Source organism: Palaemon carinicauda, chromosome 8, assembly GCF_036898095.1.
Source record: "Palaemon carinicauda isolate YSFRI2023 chromosome 8, ASM3689809v2, whole genome shotgun sequence".
Taxonomy (NCBI): Eukaryota; Metazoa; Arthropoda; class Malacostraca; order Decapoda; family Palaemonidae; genus Palaemon; species Palaemon carinicauda.
Genome location: NC_090732.1, coordinates 124387225 through 124404675, shown reverse-complemented (window position 1 = coordinate 124404675; position 17451 = coordinate 124387225). Strand labels below are relative to the sequence as shown.

At 36.4% G+C, this 17451-nt stretch overlaps 1 protein-coding gene across 5 annotated transcripts in view; it reads left to right on the top strand.

The window, feature by feature from the left end:
• The window catches only part of Rbcn-3B (WD repeat-containing protein Rbcn-3B), a 307575-nt gene that overhangs the window by 234730 nt on the left and 55394 nt on the right, over nucleotides 1-17451 (top strand). For all 5 annotated transcript variants that reach the window (XM_068378881.1, XM_068378884.1, XM_068378883.1 and 2 more), the window contains one exon: nucleotides 12499-12642. In XM_068378881.1, coding sequence (XP_068234982.1) covers nucleotides 12499-12642 — 144 coding nt within the window. The remainder of the gene's footprint in view (nucleotides 1-12498; nucleotides 12643-17451) is intronic.

Below are 17451 nucleotides of genomic sequence, written 5' to 3'. Positions count from 1 at the left end.
GAGTTTATACTGTCAACTTGACAATGAACAATAGCGATCATAATTAGACAAAGAATACGTGGTCACAACTCTACAAAGAACAGTTAAAAATAAGCTTGCACGAGTTAAGATCTAAGCAGGAAATGGATACGAGTTAAGGCAACAAAATGACATAGAAATCATATGAACTTGGCCTAAACACTGCATAGAGGGCATATGGCACTGCACAACTGCTTTTTGCACATAGCATCTTAGTCTCATAGTACTGTACTTGTCCACGAAAAACCCATACAAAGCAATATTTTTGCTCGTAGAATAATGCATTGCTTGTAAACCAATTTGAATTTGTATGCTCATAACCTGATTTGCTAATGCGGTACAGTATTCAAAGATACCTATAAACTGAGGTACTACTGTACATACTTTTTCATTAATAAGGGATGTACAGTATAGGCTAAGTCACTACTGTATACTGTATAGGACAAAAATCCAATCTACTTTGAAAATAGCTTTACAGTATGTCAGGTCTCTTGGAACAAACTAACATTATACTGGGGAGATATTACTGTAGTCTGAACTTAAGCTTTTACCCCGTAGTATAGCTTACCTTGCCTTGTTAGAGGTATAGGTGTGAGGTAAGTAATTGTAAAGATTTTTCTTAAAGGGTTCTGTAGCAGTGTTTTGAAGCAGCAAGAGAGAATAAAATCTTTCCATATAGGATTCAGTTTTGTTAGTTTCCCACCCTTTGATACAGACCATAAGGAGAGTGTTACTTATTCTGTCATACTTTAGTAGTTGAAGAATATCAAACTTTTAGGTATTGACACATCAACTATAGTCAATTTTTTTTAGCGAGGCAGATTTGCACCGACTCGCAGCGGAGCCCTTTTAGCTTGGAAAAGTTTCCTGATCGCTGATTGGTTGGTCAAGATAATTCTAACCAATCATCGATCAGGAAACTTTTCCGAGCTAAAAGGGCACCGCTGCGAGTCAGTGCAAATGCGCCTCATTATAAAAAATTGAGTGTAGGGTATAGTCAGGTCTGACGAGGCCCATCAATGAGGGATGGTTATTAGGAGTACTGTACAGTCAAGTCTACTGAAGCCCATCAACTAGGAAAGTTATTAGGAATACAATAATGCCTACTGAGGAGACTACAGAGTATTACACTACGGTTTCTGAACCAAAGGTCTCTAGTCTATAAGGGGATGAAGTTATTGATCCATGTACAGTATTATTAAACATGACTTGGAACTAATGACACTGCCCGGATCTTTTGCTGCCTTTTCTAAGATAGCAATCAGGCAGACCAGTGTTATTGACAACATATAATAGTATAGAAGTATTATAGCAATAGGACTCAGCTCCAGTGTGCTACACAGCTTTGGCTTATTATGTTCATAGAAAAATAATTACAGTCAGTACGTAAGCCGTGCAGTGAATAGTTTTAGGGCTCCAAAAGAAATTCTTACCTATGGGGCATTTTAGATATCTTTTGTGAGAGAGAGAAAGACTCCTCCAAGCCCTAGCCCAACCATGTGTTGTCTTAGCATTTCACTCATGATGAGGCCAATGCAATGATGGCTCTAGATTATCCAAAAGTATAGGAGGTTATAGCAACTACCTCAGGGATAGCCTTTTCATGCTAGTGATTTTCGTAATAGTAATGGCAACTAATTTTTAGTGTTATTTTCTCTGTGAATGTTTATAATTGTTGAGAAACTTGACAGTTCTGATTTTCTAAGCTGATCTGCTTGATCAATTTTTTTCTTTAGGTGTTTGCTTTATAAGATCAAAAACTGTGAGATATAGGAAAGCTTAAGATATAGATAGGCTGAGTGAGGCTTGGACCTTGATTTTGAAAAAAGAAAGTAGCAGAATACATATGCATGATTCCTTTTATTACTAGAATGGAATTGGGAGTTCTGATCATTATATCCATCCAGCTTCTGGACCAAGAGTGATTTTCAGTCCCTCGTGGCATATTTTATTTAGTTTTCTCAATCTGGAATCATGTATTACAAAAGGATAAGAAAGGGTTCCTCTATCTTTCCGAGGAAAATTCATGAGATATTGAGAAATTCAAATTGAGCTCATCAGGGTGGCTTAGAAAGTTTTAGTTTACGTTAATGGTTTGTTTTTATCTCTTTCCCTCACTCACCTTCTTCAGAGTGTTGGATTCAAGTATGGTTTATTGTAATGAACATTATTTTAATAACAAATTTCAGTCTTTCAATAGTTACCTGGGGTTCATCTGATTTACCCTCCTCTTCCCACTTATTAGTGATGTCAAGAGGTCTCTGAATCAAAGTTGACTTTGTGTATCAAGTGCTCTTGTCAAGATTGTTTGCCATAGAACACCACAGATGCCATACAAAACCATTATATCCAAGGGGGGAAAGGGAATTAAGGGGAGATAGGATGGGAACTTCAATTTTTTTTTTTCAACAATAGACCAATAGAAACGAACTTCGTAGAGAAAGCCAGGTGAACCCCAGGTAAGTATTGAAATAGTAAATTTTATTATCTTTCTGAAAGATGCCAAGTCAGTAAATCAAAATATGAAAACAGGTGAGAGGACCATTGCAAAGTCACCAAATCAGGAGATGAAAAAAAAGCTAATGTAATAGACTGAATAATGGTGGAAAGTTGCACCTTAACAGGCTTTGATTTATGGTAGTAATATATAATTTAGCTATTGGCTCTTCCAATCACATCAAGCATGAGGAGTAAGTAAAATAAGATGGATGCTTCTATGGAATATAGAAGTTATTTGATATTTTAAAGTGTATTTTTTTCAGTTACCATATCAATATCTCTTCAACTAATTTGTTTTACTTATCAAGAATTTCAAAAAAAATGTCATCTGAAACCTCTTTTTACAAATATTCAGAGAAGACAAGAATCATGATTTGAATTTATTAACTTTTAAGGTTATGTTTGATTTTCTCTGACTATTGTTTTATACTATTCATTATTTTAAATGGAAATCAGTTATATATGTATACACAAGTAAATGTTAGAATCATTTAAAAAAGCTTACTTGTAGTAAAGGGTCCATTAATATTATTTACAGCTAGGACTTACCGTGTATATTTGATTATGTAGTCCTTCACATTTGGGTTACTCTGTACTACTAGAATGTAGCATTGACTTTGTTATGAGCAGAAGTTGAAATCTATTTTTATTATCAATGATGTACAGGCTTGACTGGATTGAGAAGTGAATTGAAAATGCACTTAGAAGTTCCATTGATGAAGGTGCAACATGAATTTAATGTTCACATTAGTAATGAGTTAAGCAAGTTATGTCATCCCTCAACATGGAACCTATTATCATCAGTACCTTCGCATCTGGTAGATTACGGTAACATTGGACTCAATATAAAAGGTGTTGTAGATAATGATTCATTTGGACTGTTGAACTGCCTCAAGCAAGCAAGTAAAGCAAGTGGCTTGATGGTCATCATTTCGTTGGACTTGGGCATCATTTGTATGGTTTCTTTTATTGTGATAATTATATTATTTCTTATTCTTTATGCTGGTTATTAAAAACATTACACATTTACATCCCTTTCATTGATGCTCTGCTGCATTTGTTCATCTTTTATAATTAGTAGAATAAGGCTTTGTGGTTTGTCTGAAGTTAGATGATGGTGCAGGTTTTAAATTAATGATCTCAACAGGCAATTTATTAGCAGGTGTTATTATTTATGTCTTTAAGTCCTAATAATTTCCCCCTCCATTAATATGAGTTAAAAATATAAAGAAATATTTTATATTATCATTATGATTCAGATTTTAGATGAGTTTACTGGGACACACACACACACACACACACACACACACACACACACCACTCTCTCTCTCTCTCTCTCTCTCTCTCTCTCTCTCTCTCTCTCTCTCTCTCTCTCTCTCTCTCTCTCTCTCTCTCTCTCTCTCTCTCTCTCTCTCTCATATATTTATACATTTTGCACAAGAGAGAAACTGGTACTGACTGACCATTGGTTTTTGTTTTAAACGGGGAGTATGTTAATAACTTTTGTATCTGTACACTCTGTAAATGATACAGCATAGGGTGCAGAATATCAACATGCTACTGGTCAGGGATATGTGCAGATTGAGGAAGTCCTTTTAAGAATATCACATAGATTTTTTTCTTTTTCACCAAAAGTATTTGTTAACAGTTTTGTCATTATAGAATAGAAGTTCAATGAAAATACATTGCACAATAGTTTAGTAAAATTTAGTAAGTGAAATGGTGAAATGCTTTGTATTTTTCATACTTTACATGTCCCAGTGAAAGGGGTTTCAATTACAATTTTGTTTATATAGTAATTTCAGAAATATAAGTCCTGTATGCATAAAAGATCATCAGAATTCAGTAACCTTAAGAATTCATAGTTTATGTTCCTAGTTTTACTAAAGTTAAGCTTTAATGTCTATACTTTTGTGTTGGACTTATTATGCAAAGGAATAAGGAAAAATCAGTCAAGAGAAGCTTACTATAGTAAACATGGAATTTAGTGAGGTAGGTCATTATAAAGGCATAAAAATTCATGGAAAAGTAGGAGAGATGAAAATTTAGATCAGATGGTAGTTTAGGTATTGAGTTTCACAAGATGGAAATAGAGTGGAAATGAATAATTTAATGTCTAGCTTCTCAAAGGGAAATGTTAATGATGATTCTGTTTTTTGGGGCTTATTTTACAAGTTGTAACATTTTTATTTTCTTTTGGCATATGGATTCAGTCAGTATATTTATAGGAAAGTAAAGAATAGTAGTGCCAGATGTGTGTGTTTTACTTTATCGAATAAAATTTTTTTGCATATATTTTAATCCTCCTCCTCTTATTGACTCAGGCAGAATTACAGTCATGCATAAATATAACACCAGCATCCTAATCAATACTGTACTGATGTAACTTTGTTTTTTAGATTGCTAAGTGACATTAGTGCATGTATTTCTCAAGTTATATTAGAAGTATAGATTAGGAAATGTTATAGTATTTATAAACTGATATATGATAGTGATACCAAGTTAAGTACATTTGACACAATTGAATACTTCAGTCGTTTGGTATTACCTGAAACTGCACTTATATCTACTCTAGGCTAATCACAACTGTTAATATATTTTGGTTTGAATAACAAAGCTTTTCTGGCAGTAGCCTCATGGTTGTGTAATTTATTCAGCGCATCATCTTACTGTAGTGTCTGTTGGTTTTTTATCATCTTTAAGATTAAGGTAAAGTCATTTTATTTAAATTTCTGTTGATCTTAACCTCTTCCTTAAAGTTTTAAATGATTTTGAGCATATATCATACTTTTTACTATTCTTTTAGTTTTGAAAATTTTCAGCTTTATTGGTAAACTTGTGGCTTTTATTAAGCATTATTTTTCAGATGCTGGATTTTGTGGCTTATGTAAGGAATGATTTTAGATTTTAAAATGTTTGAGAATGTCAGGCGACTACAGCAGAATTTTGTTCTTTGTTGGGCAGATCTCTCTGTAAACCAATATTTCATGAGAATGCTAGCCTGCAAAGTGCTAAGAGGAAACAAAAACAGGAATGACAGGTCCTTTGTTCCTGTGATATCCAAATATGAAATTTTGATTGTTGTAGTGGGTTTTATTTTGCACTCTTTAACTATAGGTTTTTTTAGTATTGGCTCATGTTTGTGTAACATTTTTTCTTATACAGTGTATATGACTTTGGTAATATGAATTACAGTACATACTTTTATGGATCCAATTTGGGGAATTATAGTACATTGGTGTTGCTGTGAAAACATAACTAAATCTTGACATTTTATTGATGTTAAGCTTGACTCAACTTACTATATCCTGTGAAGAACAAGTACTTATATATGTGTACTTTGTCTTCAGAGTTAGTGAGTAACATGATTATGAACAAAAAGAAGTTGTCCACATCAATGTGTTTGCTGAGGACTATTACTAAGGTGGCTGTGTGGATTGCAACAATGGCATTATCCTGGCATAAATATCGAGCTTTTTTTATATTTTGATAGGCTATGTACTGTATTTTGCATTGAGCGGTATGCTGTTTATATCTAAAAGATATTGATTTTAGCAAGTTTTTCGGGGCCAATTTTTTGTTAGTTTTAAGCTCAAACCATATAGAATGAGAAGGAGTTGTGCTTTTTGGTGGAAGTTGATATTTTTTTTAGTTTAATCTAGATTCTTTTTATAGGTGTTTTTATAGTTTAGTACACAAGATAGTTTTAGAAAAATTTTCATTTATATCAGTAGAAGTAAGTCATATTTCAAAGTACAGTATCCATAAAGCTGTTTACTTTCTGAATTACGTTGATGACTTTTAGGCCTCCTTTATCACTGCTCTCGCCACATCCTTCTAGACAACTTGTTTTTTGTTCTATCTCGGAACAGCCATCATTTGGACTCGTAGCACCCTCTGTGTGTAAACTCTCGAGAATGTCATTTTTATATCAAGTAATTCCATATTTGTAATATTTATTGAAGTTTGATTTTTCAAGTACTAGTAGTAATTCAGTTTTCATATTTTTTTATAGTTTGTCAAATCATTTCCAGTTTCTCAATTATTGTAAGGAATGTGTCTATAATATTGAGCATTTATATCATTATTATCATCGTAAACCTTTTAATTTCAGCTTTATGTAGTGTTTTTGAAAAGATTGTATCTATTTTTTATACCCTTTCTATTTCTGGTATTTAATTTTTTCTTTACTATGTGTATCGTTGAAATAATCTAGCCAGAAAAAATGGGGCCAAGGCAGTACAAGGAAGATCATTCAGCTACTTTACATCTATGGCCAAAAACATGACTTAAAATTTAAACAATGTCCATTAAAAATTGTGGTATTTTTTCCTAAGTGTCATCCAGATTTGATGATCAGATATATGGTACTTTAGGAACGGCAACTTGAATAAATGTACCTATTTGTTTTGGATTAGGTAAAATTCATAACACTGACTTCAGGCTTACATTTTGAATAGGTATCACCTGCAAATTTTCCAATTCTGACCCTGAAGCAAGTCAACTTTCAATAGTCCCTGTTAGATTCAAGAAGTACAAAAAATTTTACAAAGATTATATGAAAGAGATTGCCTGACTTTAGGTCTTGTAGTGACAACGGGTGATGTGGTCTAATAAAATTTTGAGTTTAGTTGATTCATATTTTACTTATTTTACATCATTATGATTTTAGTAACTTTGAGTTGGGGTGATATAAATAGGTAATAAGAAAACAATATTGAGTTCTGTATTTCAAAATGTATTTGGAAATGGTTTGTTACAAATAGTCTAGACTACATGGGAGTCTAGAATGTTAAGTAATTTTTTTATTTTAAGACTATGAATGACCCATCTTTTTTTCACTGGCAACCCACCTCCATAATAGTGTGGGAGTCAGCCATATGAACATCAGGGGAGATTCATAGAAATAAATGAAATTTCAATAGTTTTTTTTTTATTTCTGTGCTCAGCTAATGTTGATATGCATGCCCACCCTCCTCTCCACTGACTTGTGGTGTCAAGAGGATAGGGAATAGTATGGACTTCAAGTATGAAAAGGCATTTGACCTGTGGCTTGACAAGCCATCAGTGGTATTAGATTGTCTTGTTACTTTACTAGAAGCATACATATATTGAAAAGAAATAAAATGTGATTTTTTTAGTTTTAGGGGTAAATATCAATAAAACCAAGCTTCAGATAGAAGCACTATGAACATCAGGTAAGTATAGAAATAAGAAAATATAAAAATATTGTTTTTTCATTCATTCCAAATAGGCATTTTAACACTCTCCAACATAGGCATGACCTTGAAATGCTAGAGGACAAAGCTGTTACTATGATCTATATTTATTCAGATTATCCTGTAAGATATACCTAATTTAATAGTAGTTGCCACATCATCTGAATATTTGAAGATATAGGTCTACTTATGGTTTCTCATTTCTGTGTAATTTGGGTAAACTGCATTTATGACTAGTTTGGAAATGATTATATTAAATTGTTTGGTCATAATTACTTAGTGCTATAGCTAGTATTAATAAGAATCTTTGCTTTATGTATTGTGAAAAAATCATAGCAATGAAAGTGTTCATTACTAAGCCCGTGTGAATTTAACAAAAAACAAGGATAATGCATGACTTTTTATGAGTTCATACCAAGATGAACTGGTTTGCATTAGATGAATATTTTGTTAATCATATTATAAGCCAAATTACAAAACTGCCTGGTAAGTTATGAAAGCATGCTTTTAATTAACTAGAAAAAAATAATTATCTCAAGTTTTTGTCATTAGCATGAAGTCTCTGGAAAGCATAGGAACTTGTTGGTTTGAAAGGTATGATAATGCTGGAGAAAAAAGGTGACGCAGAAGCAGGGAGCAAAGTGTGTTCAGATTACTGTAAAACTTTATTTGGGCTCATGTTGTGCTCCTATGCATGGTATATCTCCTCTTGTGTTAATATTTGGGAAATGCATTTGATAACAGTTTGATATATGTTGTATTGCAATCCATGAGCCCTAACAGGAAGACACTGACTTTCCTCTGTAGAGCAGTATGGAGTTGCATTTTCTCATTTATCATAGATTAAAAATAAATTGCATTTGTTATATCTTGCATTATTACCTTGAAGTATGTTTAACTTCTGAGGCCTTTTAAAGTCTTCTTTTATAAAAATAAAATTATTGATATTTTTTTCAAGTTTTTGTCTTGAACTTTATTAGTATTTTAATGGATTTTCTTCTTGCAAAACTAAAAATTCTAGTATATAAGAACTTACTAGATAGGTATTGATAAGAAAATAAGTAACATTAAAATTATATATGTACAGTAGTAGAAGTTATTCAGTCTTTAAAATAAGTTTGATATAAGGTTAAGTATATTAAGATTTATGTTCAGTAGCTACTCTTCCAGTAATCAAAATAATTTGTGATGTTAACATTTCTTGATAATTTACCTTTCCTCTAAATTAAACACATCTTGGTTTTCTTAGATTAATGACATCATATAGATTAAATAAATAGAAAATTTTGGAGGAACAGCAACATAATATTGACTTGTTACTTCATGTGTAAATATGGCTTTTATAATCCTGCTTATAAATGCTATCACCAAACCAGGATATTTAAAGTAGTAGCCAACAATGTGCATGTAAGTAAGGTGTGCTCACTTTCATTTATCATTATGAAAGTAGGAATAATTTTGTTCAATAGCAAACCTATCCATCATATTAAACCCAGATAATGGTTTCGAGGTCATTGAACAAACCAATTCTGAAGTTTTAATGAATAAATACTTAATAGAGTAACATGTAACTGTTTGTGCAAACACATCTGTCGGGCCATCCGGCAAAAGTAAATCCCTAACTCATTCAATTGCGTGTCCTGCTGTGCACTAGTCAGCTTCAACCTTTTGAAATCTAAATATTTCATAAATGTTTCATGCTATTTTCCAGCATTTCAGTCATTTATGTCTATCTTCACCTGTTTCCGGTTTGGTTATTTGACAAGAATTCAGAAGTAATAATTGTCTTGGTATTTCCCTCCGAGTATCATGACTTTTTATTACTTGATTATTAAGTTTTTCTTTTCGGCCTGGCTAGATTTCTGCCATTTGGCATATGATACCTTGAGCATACACTCAAAGACACACCAAAATCATCAATCCTTGCAAAACATAAGGAACGACAACAAAATGCTAGAACCTGTGTCGTGATATACTCAATAAAACTGTAACAATTAAGACTGAAAACCTAGAAAACTGTTACAAATGTTTTGTGGAGTTTTCCTTGCATACCACCTGCACCTCAAGTTAAGTGATTACCCCTTCATTCCCATATGTGCAGTGTTAGTGCACTTTGCATGGATGAGCAGAAGTTTTTGATTGCTTCCATTCAGAGTTTGATTGGTGTTCTGGACTTTGTCAGCTATTTGGTCTTCTCCATTCTATTCATTGCAGGTATAGTCATGTGCTGGCTGGCACTAAAAAAGTATGCAATTGTAGGTGCATGTGGATAAGAGAAATTTTGCTGCGTAGGGTATTACTGTACAGTATATGTTTTTTCTTGCTTATACTGGATATATCTTTAGCAATTTGTGAAAATGTAAATTTGTTTGCCATCTTATTGGACTTTATTGTTAATTATGCCTTGGAAAATTTAACTATTCATTAGGTAATACAGTATGTATCTGAAGACAGATCCTCACCTGCTGAGACAGAAGTGCTCTCCTGTGATATCAGCTAAGACTAGTTTACCAAGCAATAGCTATGCTGTAACCTAATGAAGGCATTTCATGACTATAAGTTTAAGGATAATGGTGCTAATACTATAGCTTCTTCTGTTTCAGTCATTCCTCTTCTCTGTTTGACTTCATCATCTTACGTCAAGGTGAAGGATAACTTTTCCTCTACCAAATGTTTTGCTGTTAGCTGGTCAACCAGTTTCATTCATATTTTCATTTTGTTTATTTTCTCTCAGAATTTCTGTATGTCAAAGTCACTTTGGACTCTTCTCCCACACGACTGCTACTAGTTTAACATAGTAAGCTTTCCTACCTTATTTCTACTACAGTTTGCTTGCTTCAGCTGCAGTTGCTGCACTGGCAACTCATTCACCTACTGTTGTTAGTGATGGATTTTCAATTATCCTTTCTGCCAATACCTGATGCTGCTGGCTTTCCTCAACATTCAATGTCGGACTCATTGTTATGTCTGGAACATATTTTAGCTTTAATGTTATATAATATTTTTGTTACCTTTTGAAAGATGCTATTCCATGGACAGTGATGAATCTTTGCTAGTACCATATGGAATAGTAGTAGAAATGGAGAGATGTGGGTAAGGGTGACTGCTGCTAAGAAGAGGAATGTCCTCTAATCTGGAAATATGCACCTTAAAGATTAAGGAGCCCAAAATTGCAGACAAATTATTACATATTTTTTCAATGCTTTTGATTCTACAGAATTCTCAATTGTGCCAGTGTCTAAAATGCTAAGTCTCTGCTGCAGCTCTGGCAGTTCAATGTTGCCTCTCTGGGTGATGTCCCAGCAGTGCTGATGAGTCTTCGTGCAGTTTCTACTTCGTCAGTAGTGCCTGCCATTTCATTGCTCCTTTCTTCCTCTAGTTTTGTATGTCAAGGTATTACTTGGCTGCAGTTGTCCCAGGTTTTAAATTCTCCAAATATTAATTTCCCTATTGCATAATCATTCCCAAGAGTCCCCAAGCCCCAGAAATACTCCTTTTTTTGTGTGTGAACACATCATTCATTGGTTGGGTAGGTAACCTTATCAGTCAGTAGTGACTGGCAAGTGGTAAGAAGTAGACAGAAAATATATAAACTTTCTGGAGGAGAAGGCAGTGTTCTTGGTTTTTCAGTTGTGTATAAAGTTCATGGAGGAAAATGGTATTGAAGTTATTGTAGACATCATTGGCCTTTATGTAAATCCTCATAGGGTTGTAGTGCCATCACTGCACTGCATCATTGCTCAAGGGTCTTTTGCAACTTTTCTTTGACTCTTAGCTGTACGTTTCTTATATCCATCTATTTTTCCTCCATTGTTTCTTCATTTCTTCCATCTTACTGTCCATATATTTGTAACTTTTACCTTATAGTGTAACTAGGGTTTAGCTTTTAATCCACTTGGATGCTGAATGGCCTCACAGTACTCCTGCACTGGGCTATGTAGCACAGATCTATAAATCTATCTATCCCATCTCACGAACCAGGGCAGAACTAAGGCTGAATCACTGTGTTGCGTACCAATGCGGATCATGCATATACTTTAAAGATGCAAATGATGTGGAACTAATTCAAGAGTTCTTGCCAGGAAAACAGAATATTGTCACAGACAGTCCTCAGAGGGAGGCAGATTCTGCATTCAAAATAGTCACTGACTCTGCATGTATGCAAAGCAATTGTTGGCAGTAAGGCATTTACCTAGAAGACCTCATTGCCATGGAATGAAACCACAAACCCATATTATATTGCTTAGTTAAAATCTTGCTGATGTATTTCAGATTTACAAACGCAAGAGATAGGTCTATTCTTCTTTTACTGTGGTAACACCTATTGACACACTCCAACCTCAGATCCACTAGTAGTTAGTAACTTCCCTCCTTATTCTGCTGTATAAAATTATCTTGACACAATAAGAATTACGGCTGAGAGGTGGGCACTTTATATGATTTATCTGCCAAATATGATCATTAGTTTTCATGGTACTAGCTTACAGTTATGCAGCATGTAAGGTCCTTGTAAAAATTAGTTTATAAATGGATTATGAACTGTGTTTATACATTTCTAAATTATTCTCATGAAAAGCAAATCTTTTGGCAAAAGAGAACACTGTAATTTTTTAGCTTTAGTTGTAGGGAATGTACTCCAAAATTACAATTTAGCCATTTTATTTTATGGAAGAAATTTGGTGATGTTAATGTGAAATAGTTTTAAATGTCTTGTCATAAGTATTATTCTTTTGCTCATATATCTTAAATATTTTCATTTCAGGTGAAACATGTCGAGAGTTAGTTGCTCAATCAGAAGGCAGGAAGAAGCAGGCAACTGCTATTATCTTACTAGGGGTTATTGGTGCCTATCATGGTCAAGACTCTGCTGAAGGCTTTGGTCTTGGAAACCTAGCCATGCAAACCAGTAAGATTTTCCCTTGCTGCTTATTTTATGGAATAATTTAGCTTGGAATTTTTTAAAGGGATTAATATAGTATTCCCCTATTAAAGGGAATCCTAACTATTTAAAGTGATAGGTATCATTAGTTACAATAACATGCCATGTTTTTCTGTTTACGATTTGTGTTATTTTGCATGGGAACTTATGGTACTTATTCCCTTTCTTTGGAATGTGTCATAGTTCTCTAAAATGGAAAATTGTTTTATAACTATCTTTATGCTGCATGTAAAGGATTTTTGGGTCAGATATAAATTTGAAAATGCATTTCATAAAAAAGTGGTAATCTAAGCCAATTTACCTATGGCGCATGCTTAAGACATTGCCTTCAAATTAAATCAAGTACTGTTAGGAAAAATACAAATGACTTAAAATTTGTGATTTTCCTCACTTACAAATGTATCTTCCAAAAGGCTTGTTAAATGAAAAAATATGCTTTTACTCCAGTTCACAATTATCATGACCATAAGAATTTATTATATAAACAGTACTTTATTTTGCATTGTACTATTGTTTAAATTATTATTTTTTTTTTTAAATATTTAACTTAGCCGGTGAATATATAGCTGCAACTCTGTTGCTCGACAGACAAAAAACTGTACAAAAAACTCGCCAGCGATCGCTATACAGGTTGCGGGTGTGCCCATCAGCGCCAACTGTCGGCCAGATACCATACTCCATGTAAACAAAGACTCAATTTCTTCTCTGTCGACGTGTCGACAAGACGTACTTTTACTCGCTGTAGAACCTGGAGTTTTCTCAACATATTTGGTGAAGTACTTCATTTGGTTTGAGCTTTCGCAGTGCAGGTGTTTTATCCTCATCTTAAATCTTGAACTCGTTTTGGATAGATTTAATTTTTGGTGACAAAGAGAGTATGGTGGAAGGACAAGGACTTTCTTTGACTTTTAAATGGCCGACCCTTCCCTTAGACGGAAGTGTGTTTAGGCTTTTAGTAATTATCTTATCACGTTATAAATTAATTATAGGTTTTCCTCTATATATTTTATATCTCACCGCCTTTATTAGGCCTCTTCGATTAACTTTCCATTTATAATAAACATAAAAAATAAATGTTTTGTTTATATGCGACCTTTCCTGAGAGTAGGCGGTCCTAACTTGGAAACCGAAGTTAAACAACGTTGAGCCCTTTCAATCGTAAATAGCTTTTAAAGAGCTAATGATTTAAAACTTTTTAAATGAAATATTTTATGAAAGAATTTCTTTGAATAGTCTTCGTACTGTTTTCAAAGATGAACTAACGTTTAGTTTATTTATGCTACGCAGTTTGCGTTCTATCGTTACGATAGAGAGAGAGAGTATCACGGTTTCACTTTGCAGAAAGAGTAAATCGATTCTGACGTTTTGTTCATTATTCTTTCAAAGCTTAAATGTTTTAAATTCTATTTTAAAGGAACTTTTTAATTGAAAAACCTTTCAGTTTTTTCCTTTGGTCAAATAACATGTTTTTTTGACGAAACGTAATTGGGCTCTTCTCTTAGGTGCGAAATCAAGAGAGAAAGAAGAGAGACGGAGGGAGAGAGAGGAGAGAAAACGTTCCGTTCAAGCGGGTAACGTTGTTCTCGTGTTACTCTCGTCCCTAGTCTCTGTACGGGGAGAAAGGATAAAACGTCTTTAGTTTTATTCTCGTCCCCAGGCAATGTACGGTGAGAGATTGAAAACGTAGTTTTGAATGAACTAGTGTTTATTCTCTCCCCCAACCACTGAATTTTTTTTATCTTAAAAGATGTTTACTGTTTTTTTTTTTTGCTGGTATTAATGTGCTTGCATTATACGACTGATTTCGCATTTACTACCTTTTGATGAGGGTAGAATTGCGTGCTTCAGGTAGAAATCAGTAAAAGTTTCGATTTCAGTGAAATAAGTGTAAAACAGAAAATCGTAGTGATAAAGTGATATTGCGCAAAGTGTTACAGTGTTGCGTCCGAGGGTTCGTCTGTTTGTGCCTGTCGTTCACCTAGTCCGGGACCTCTTGCAAGCTCCCAAGCCCAGGGGAGAAGTAATGTCGTACGACTTATGGGTTCGAGAGGCCTTGATCAGCGAACAGACGTTTCCCTCTATGGTATCGGGTGTATCTTACCAAGATCTCCCCTACCATAAGGCGAGAGAGACAATTTTCTCCTTGTCATCCGAAGGCTTTTCGCATAAGAAACCTGAAACAAGGTTTCGAGGCCCTTAAGCGAAAGTCAGTCCTTTCAGGACAGGTCCAGCGTCCTGGTTGCAGCCATTAGGACAGCTCTGACCCTATGCAGTCATCGGAAAACTGCTCGCCGCCTAACAAAAGCTTAACACAGACTCCGAGAGTCTTTTTTGTTGGCAAAGTGTTGCGGTCACAGACGTTACCCTCGTCTCTTACCGCAACCATTTCCGTTGATCTTAAATGGGTTGTACGGCAAGACATGCAGAATATGCTTGCCTCCCTTATGGAAGACTATTCTGCCGATTAGTCCGTTGAGCCTAGCCGTTTATCTCATCGATATCCTGGCTTTCAGCCAACCTAACGTTCCTTTGTGCATCCTGTTGACGTTGGCGTAGCTAAGTCACGTCAGTCAGGTTGTTTAGAACCACACTCGATGCGGTCTCGTGTGGATTTTCAGCCACATTTGGACGTTAGGCCACTTGCTGATGCTCCTGTTGACGTTCAGGACGTTCGCTAACAATCGGAGTTGACTTGTTTTGACGCTGTGCGTCAACCTCCGCATTCTAGAGTTGTTTTGACTGCTCAGTCTAGGCAATCAAAGCAGTCTCGAGTGGACGCTGTGCGTCCTCACGCACCTGTTGTTGTTGACAGTTCAGTTGTTGACAGTTCACAGATTGTCAAGCAGTTACATGACGTTGCGTCCTGGTTCGCTACTAATGCACCAGTGCGTGTGGACTCTGCTTGTAAAGCATTGCCACCACGGTAGGTCTCTCCCTTGCTTGAGACTCAGCTATTATCGGACAAGGTTCCTTTACATGAGGAAGTTGCTGTTCCCCCTCCTACTGATATTCCCTTGAGGACTCTGTCAGACGGAGAGGAGCCTAAAGCTGCTTAGCCCTCTATGGACTTTAATTAAATCATGCTGATTTTTAAGGATCTTTGTCCGGATCTTTTTGTAACTGCTGCTCCTCGTTCGCCTAAACGTCAGAGCTTACACTAGGCCTAGCTACTTCAAAGCCGTTGTTTATAAGCTAGTGCTCTCTCGCTCTCCTAGAGAGCTTTACGTTTGCTAGGCGACTGGTTTATCACCAGGAGGAGTTTGGGGGATACAGCCTTTGCTTTCCCTTCTTTTAAACTGGCTTATAGAGCGAGAATCTGATATGTCACGAGAGAAGTTCTCGGCTTGGGAGTTCCTGCCTCTGCCCAGATAGACTTCTCAAATCTCGTAGACTCTCCCTGGCGCCTGGCCAGGAGACGCTCCAAGTTTTTTACAGGTCAACTTCACAGCTGTTTTCGAGCCTTTGAAGTTTTTGCTGTATAATTATGTCATGCATAAACAAGGCTTTCAGGGATGGAAAGCGGTACCGCCTCAGTCGCTAACCCCGTCTGGTGCCGCACCTGCTCCCGTAGACTCTAAATGGGCTTTGCTGCAAGACATGCAGTCCAAGCTTGCGTCCTTGATAGAGGACTTTAATGCGGAGAAGGTTGCTGCTGAACCTTCTGGCCAACAACCTTCCAAGCGGTCGGTTGTGCATCCTGTTGACGCTGAGGTAACCTTCTCGCGTCTACCAGTTGAGGTGGTTCCTCCACCGATGCGACCCAGTGTGGGTTGCCAGCCGCACGTTGACGTTAAGCGACGCTCGGAGGTGGTTGTTGACGTTCAGGACGTTCAACAACCATCAGAGGTGACTTGTTTTGACGCAGTGCGCCAACCTCCGCAACTCGGTATGGTGTTGACTGCACAACCCAGACGGTCTAGACAGTCTCGGGTGGACGCTGTGCGTCCTCGCGCACCCATGGTTGTTGACAGTTCACAGACTGTGCAGCAGTTCCATGACGTTGCGTCCGGCTCTGTCACGCATGCACCAGTGCGACCGGACTCAGCGAGCCAGACGTTGCCCACTCCGTTGCCATTTCCTCATCAGTTTTCGGATGAGGAACTTTCTGATGAGGACGTTGCTGAACAACAAGACGATCAGCCCCCAGAATAGATCAAGCCCTGCTATCCATCCAGAAGATGCTGAAGAAGGAACGCTGCTCAGTCAGGCTGTGGATGAGTCTGGTGGGGACGCTGTCATCCCTGGAACAGTTTGTATCACTAGGAAGACTACACCTCCGTCCTCTTCTATACCATCTGGCTTTTCACTGGAAAAAGGACAAGACGCTAGAAGCGGTCTCGATCCCGATTTCCGGAAAGATAAAGTCTTGTCTGACTTGGTGGAAGGACAATATCAACCTAAGAGAGGGTCTTCCCCTGGCTGTTCAGACTCCCCACCACGTTCACTTCTCGGACGCATCGGACTTGGGCTGGGGCGCGACACTGGACGGTCGGGAATGTTCAGGTCTGTGGAACTCGAGTCAGAGGAGCATGCATATCAACTGCAAGGAGCTGTTGGCAGTTTATCTGGCCTTGAAAAGCTTCGAGTATCTCCTTCGAGGCAAAGTGGTGGAAGTAAACTCGGACAACACCACGGCCTTGGCGTACATCTCCAAACAAGGAGGTACCCACTCACTGACGTTGTACGAGATCGCAAGGGACCTGCTCATCTGGTCAAAAGGTCAAGACATCTCCCTAGTAACGAGGTTCATCCAAGGCGACTTGAACGTCATAGCAG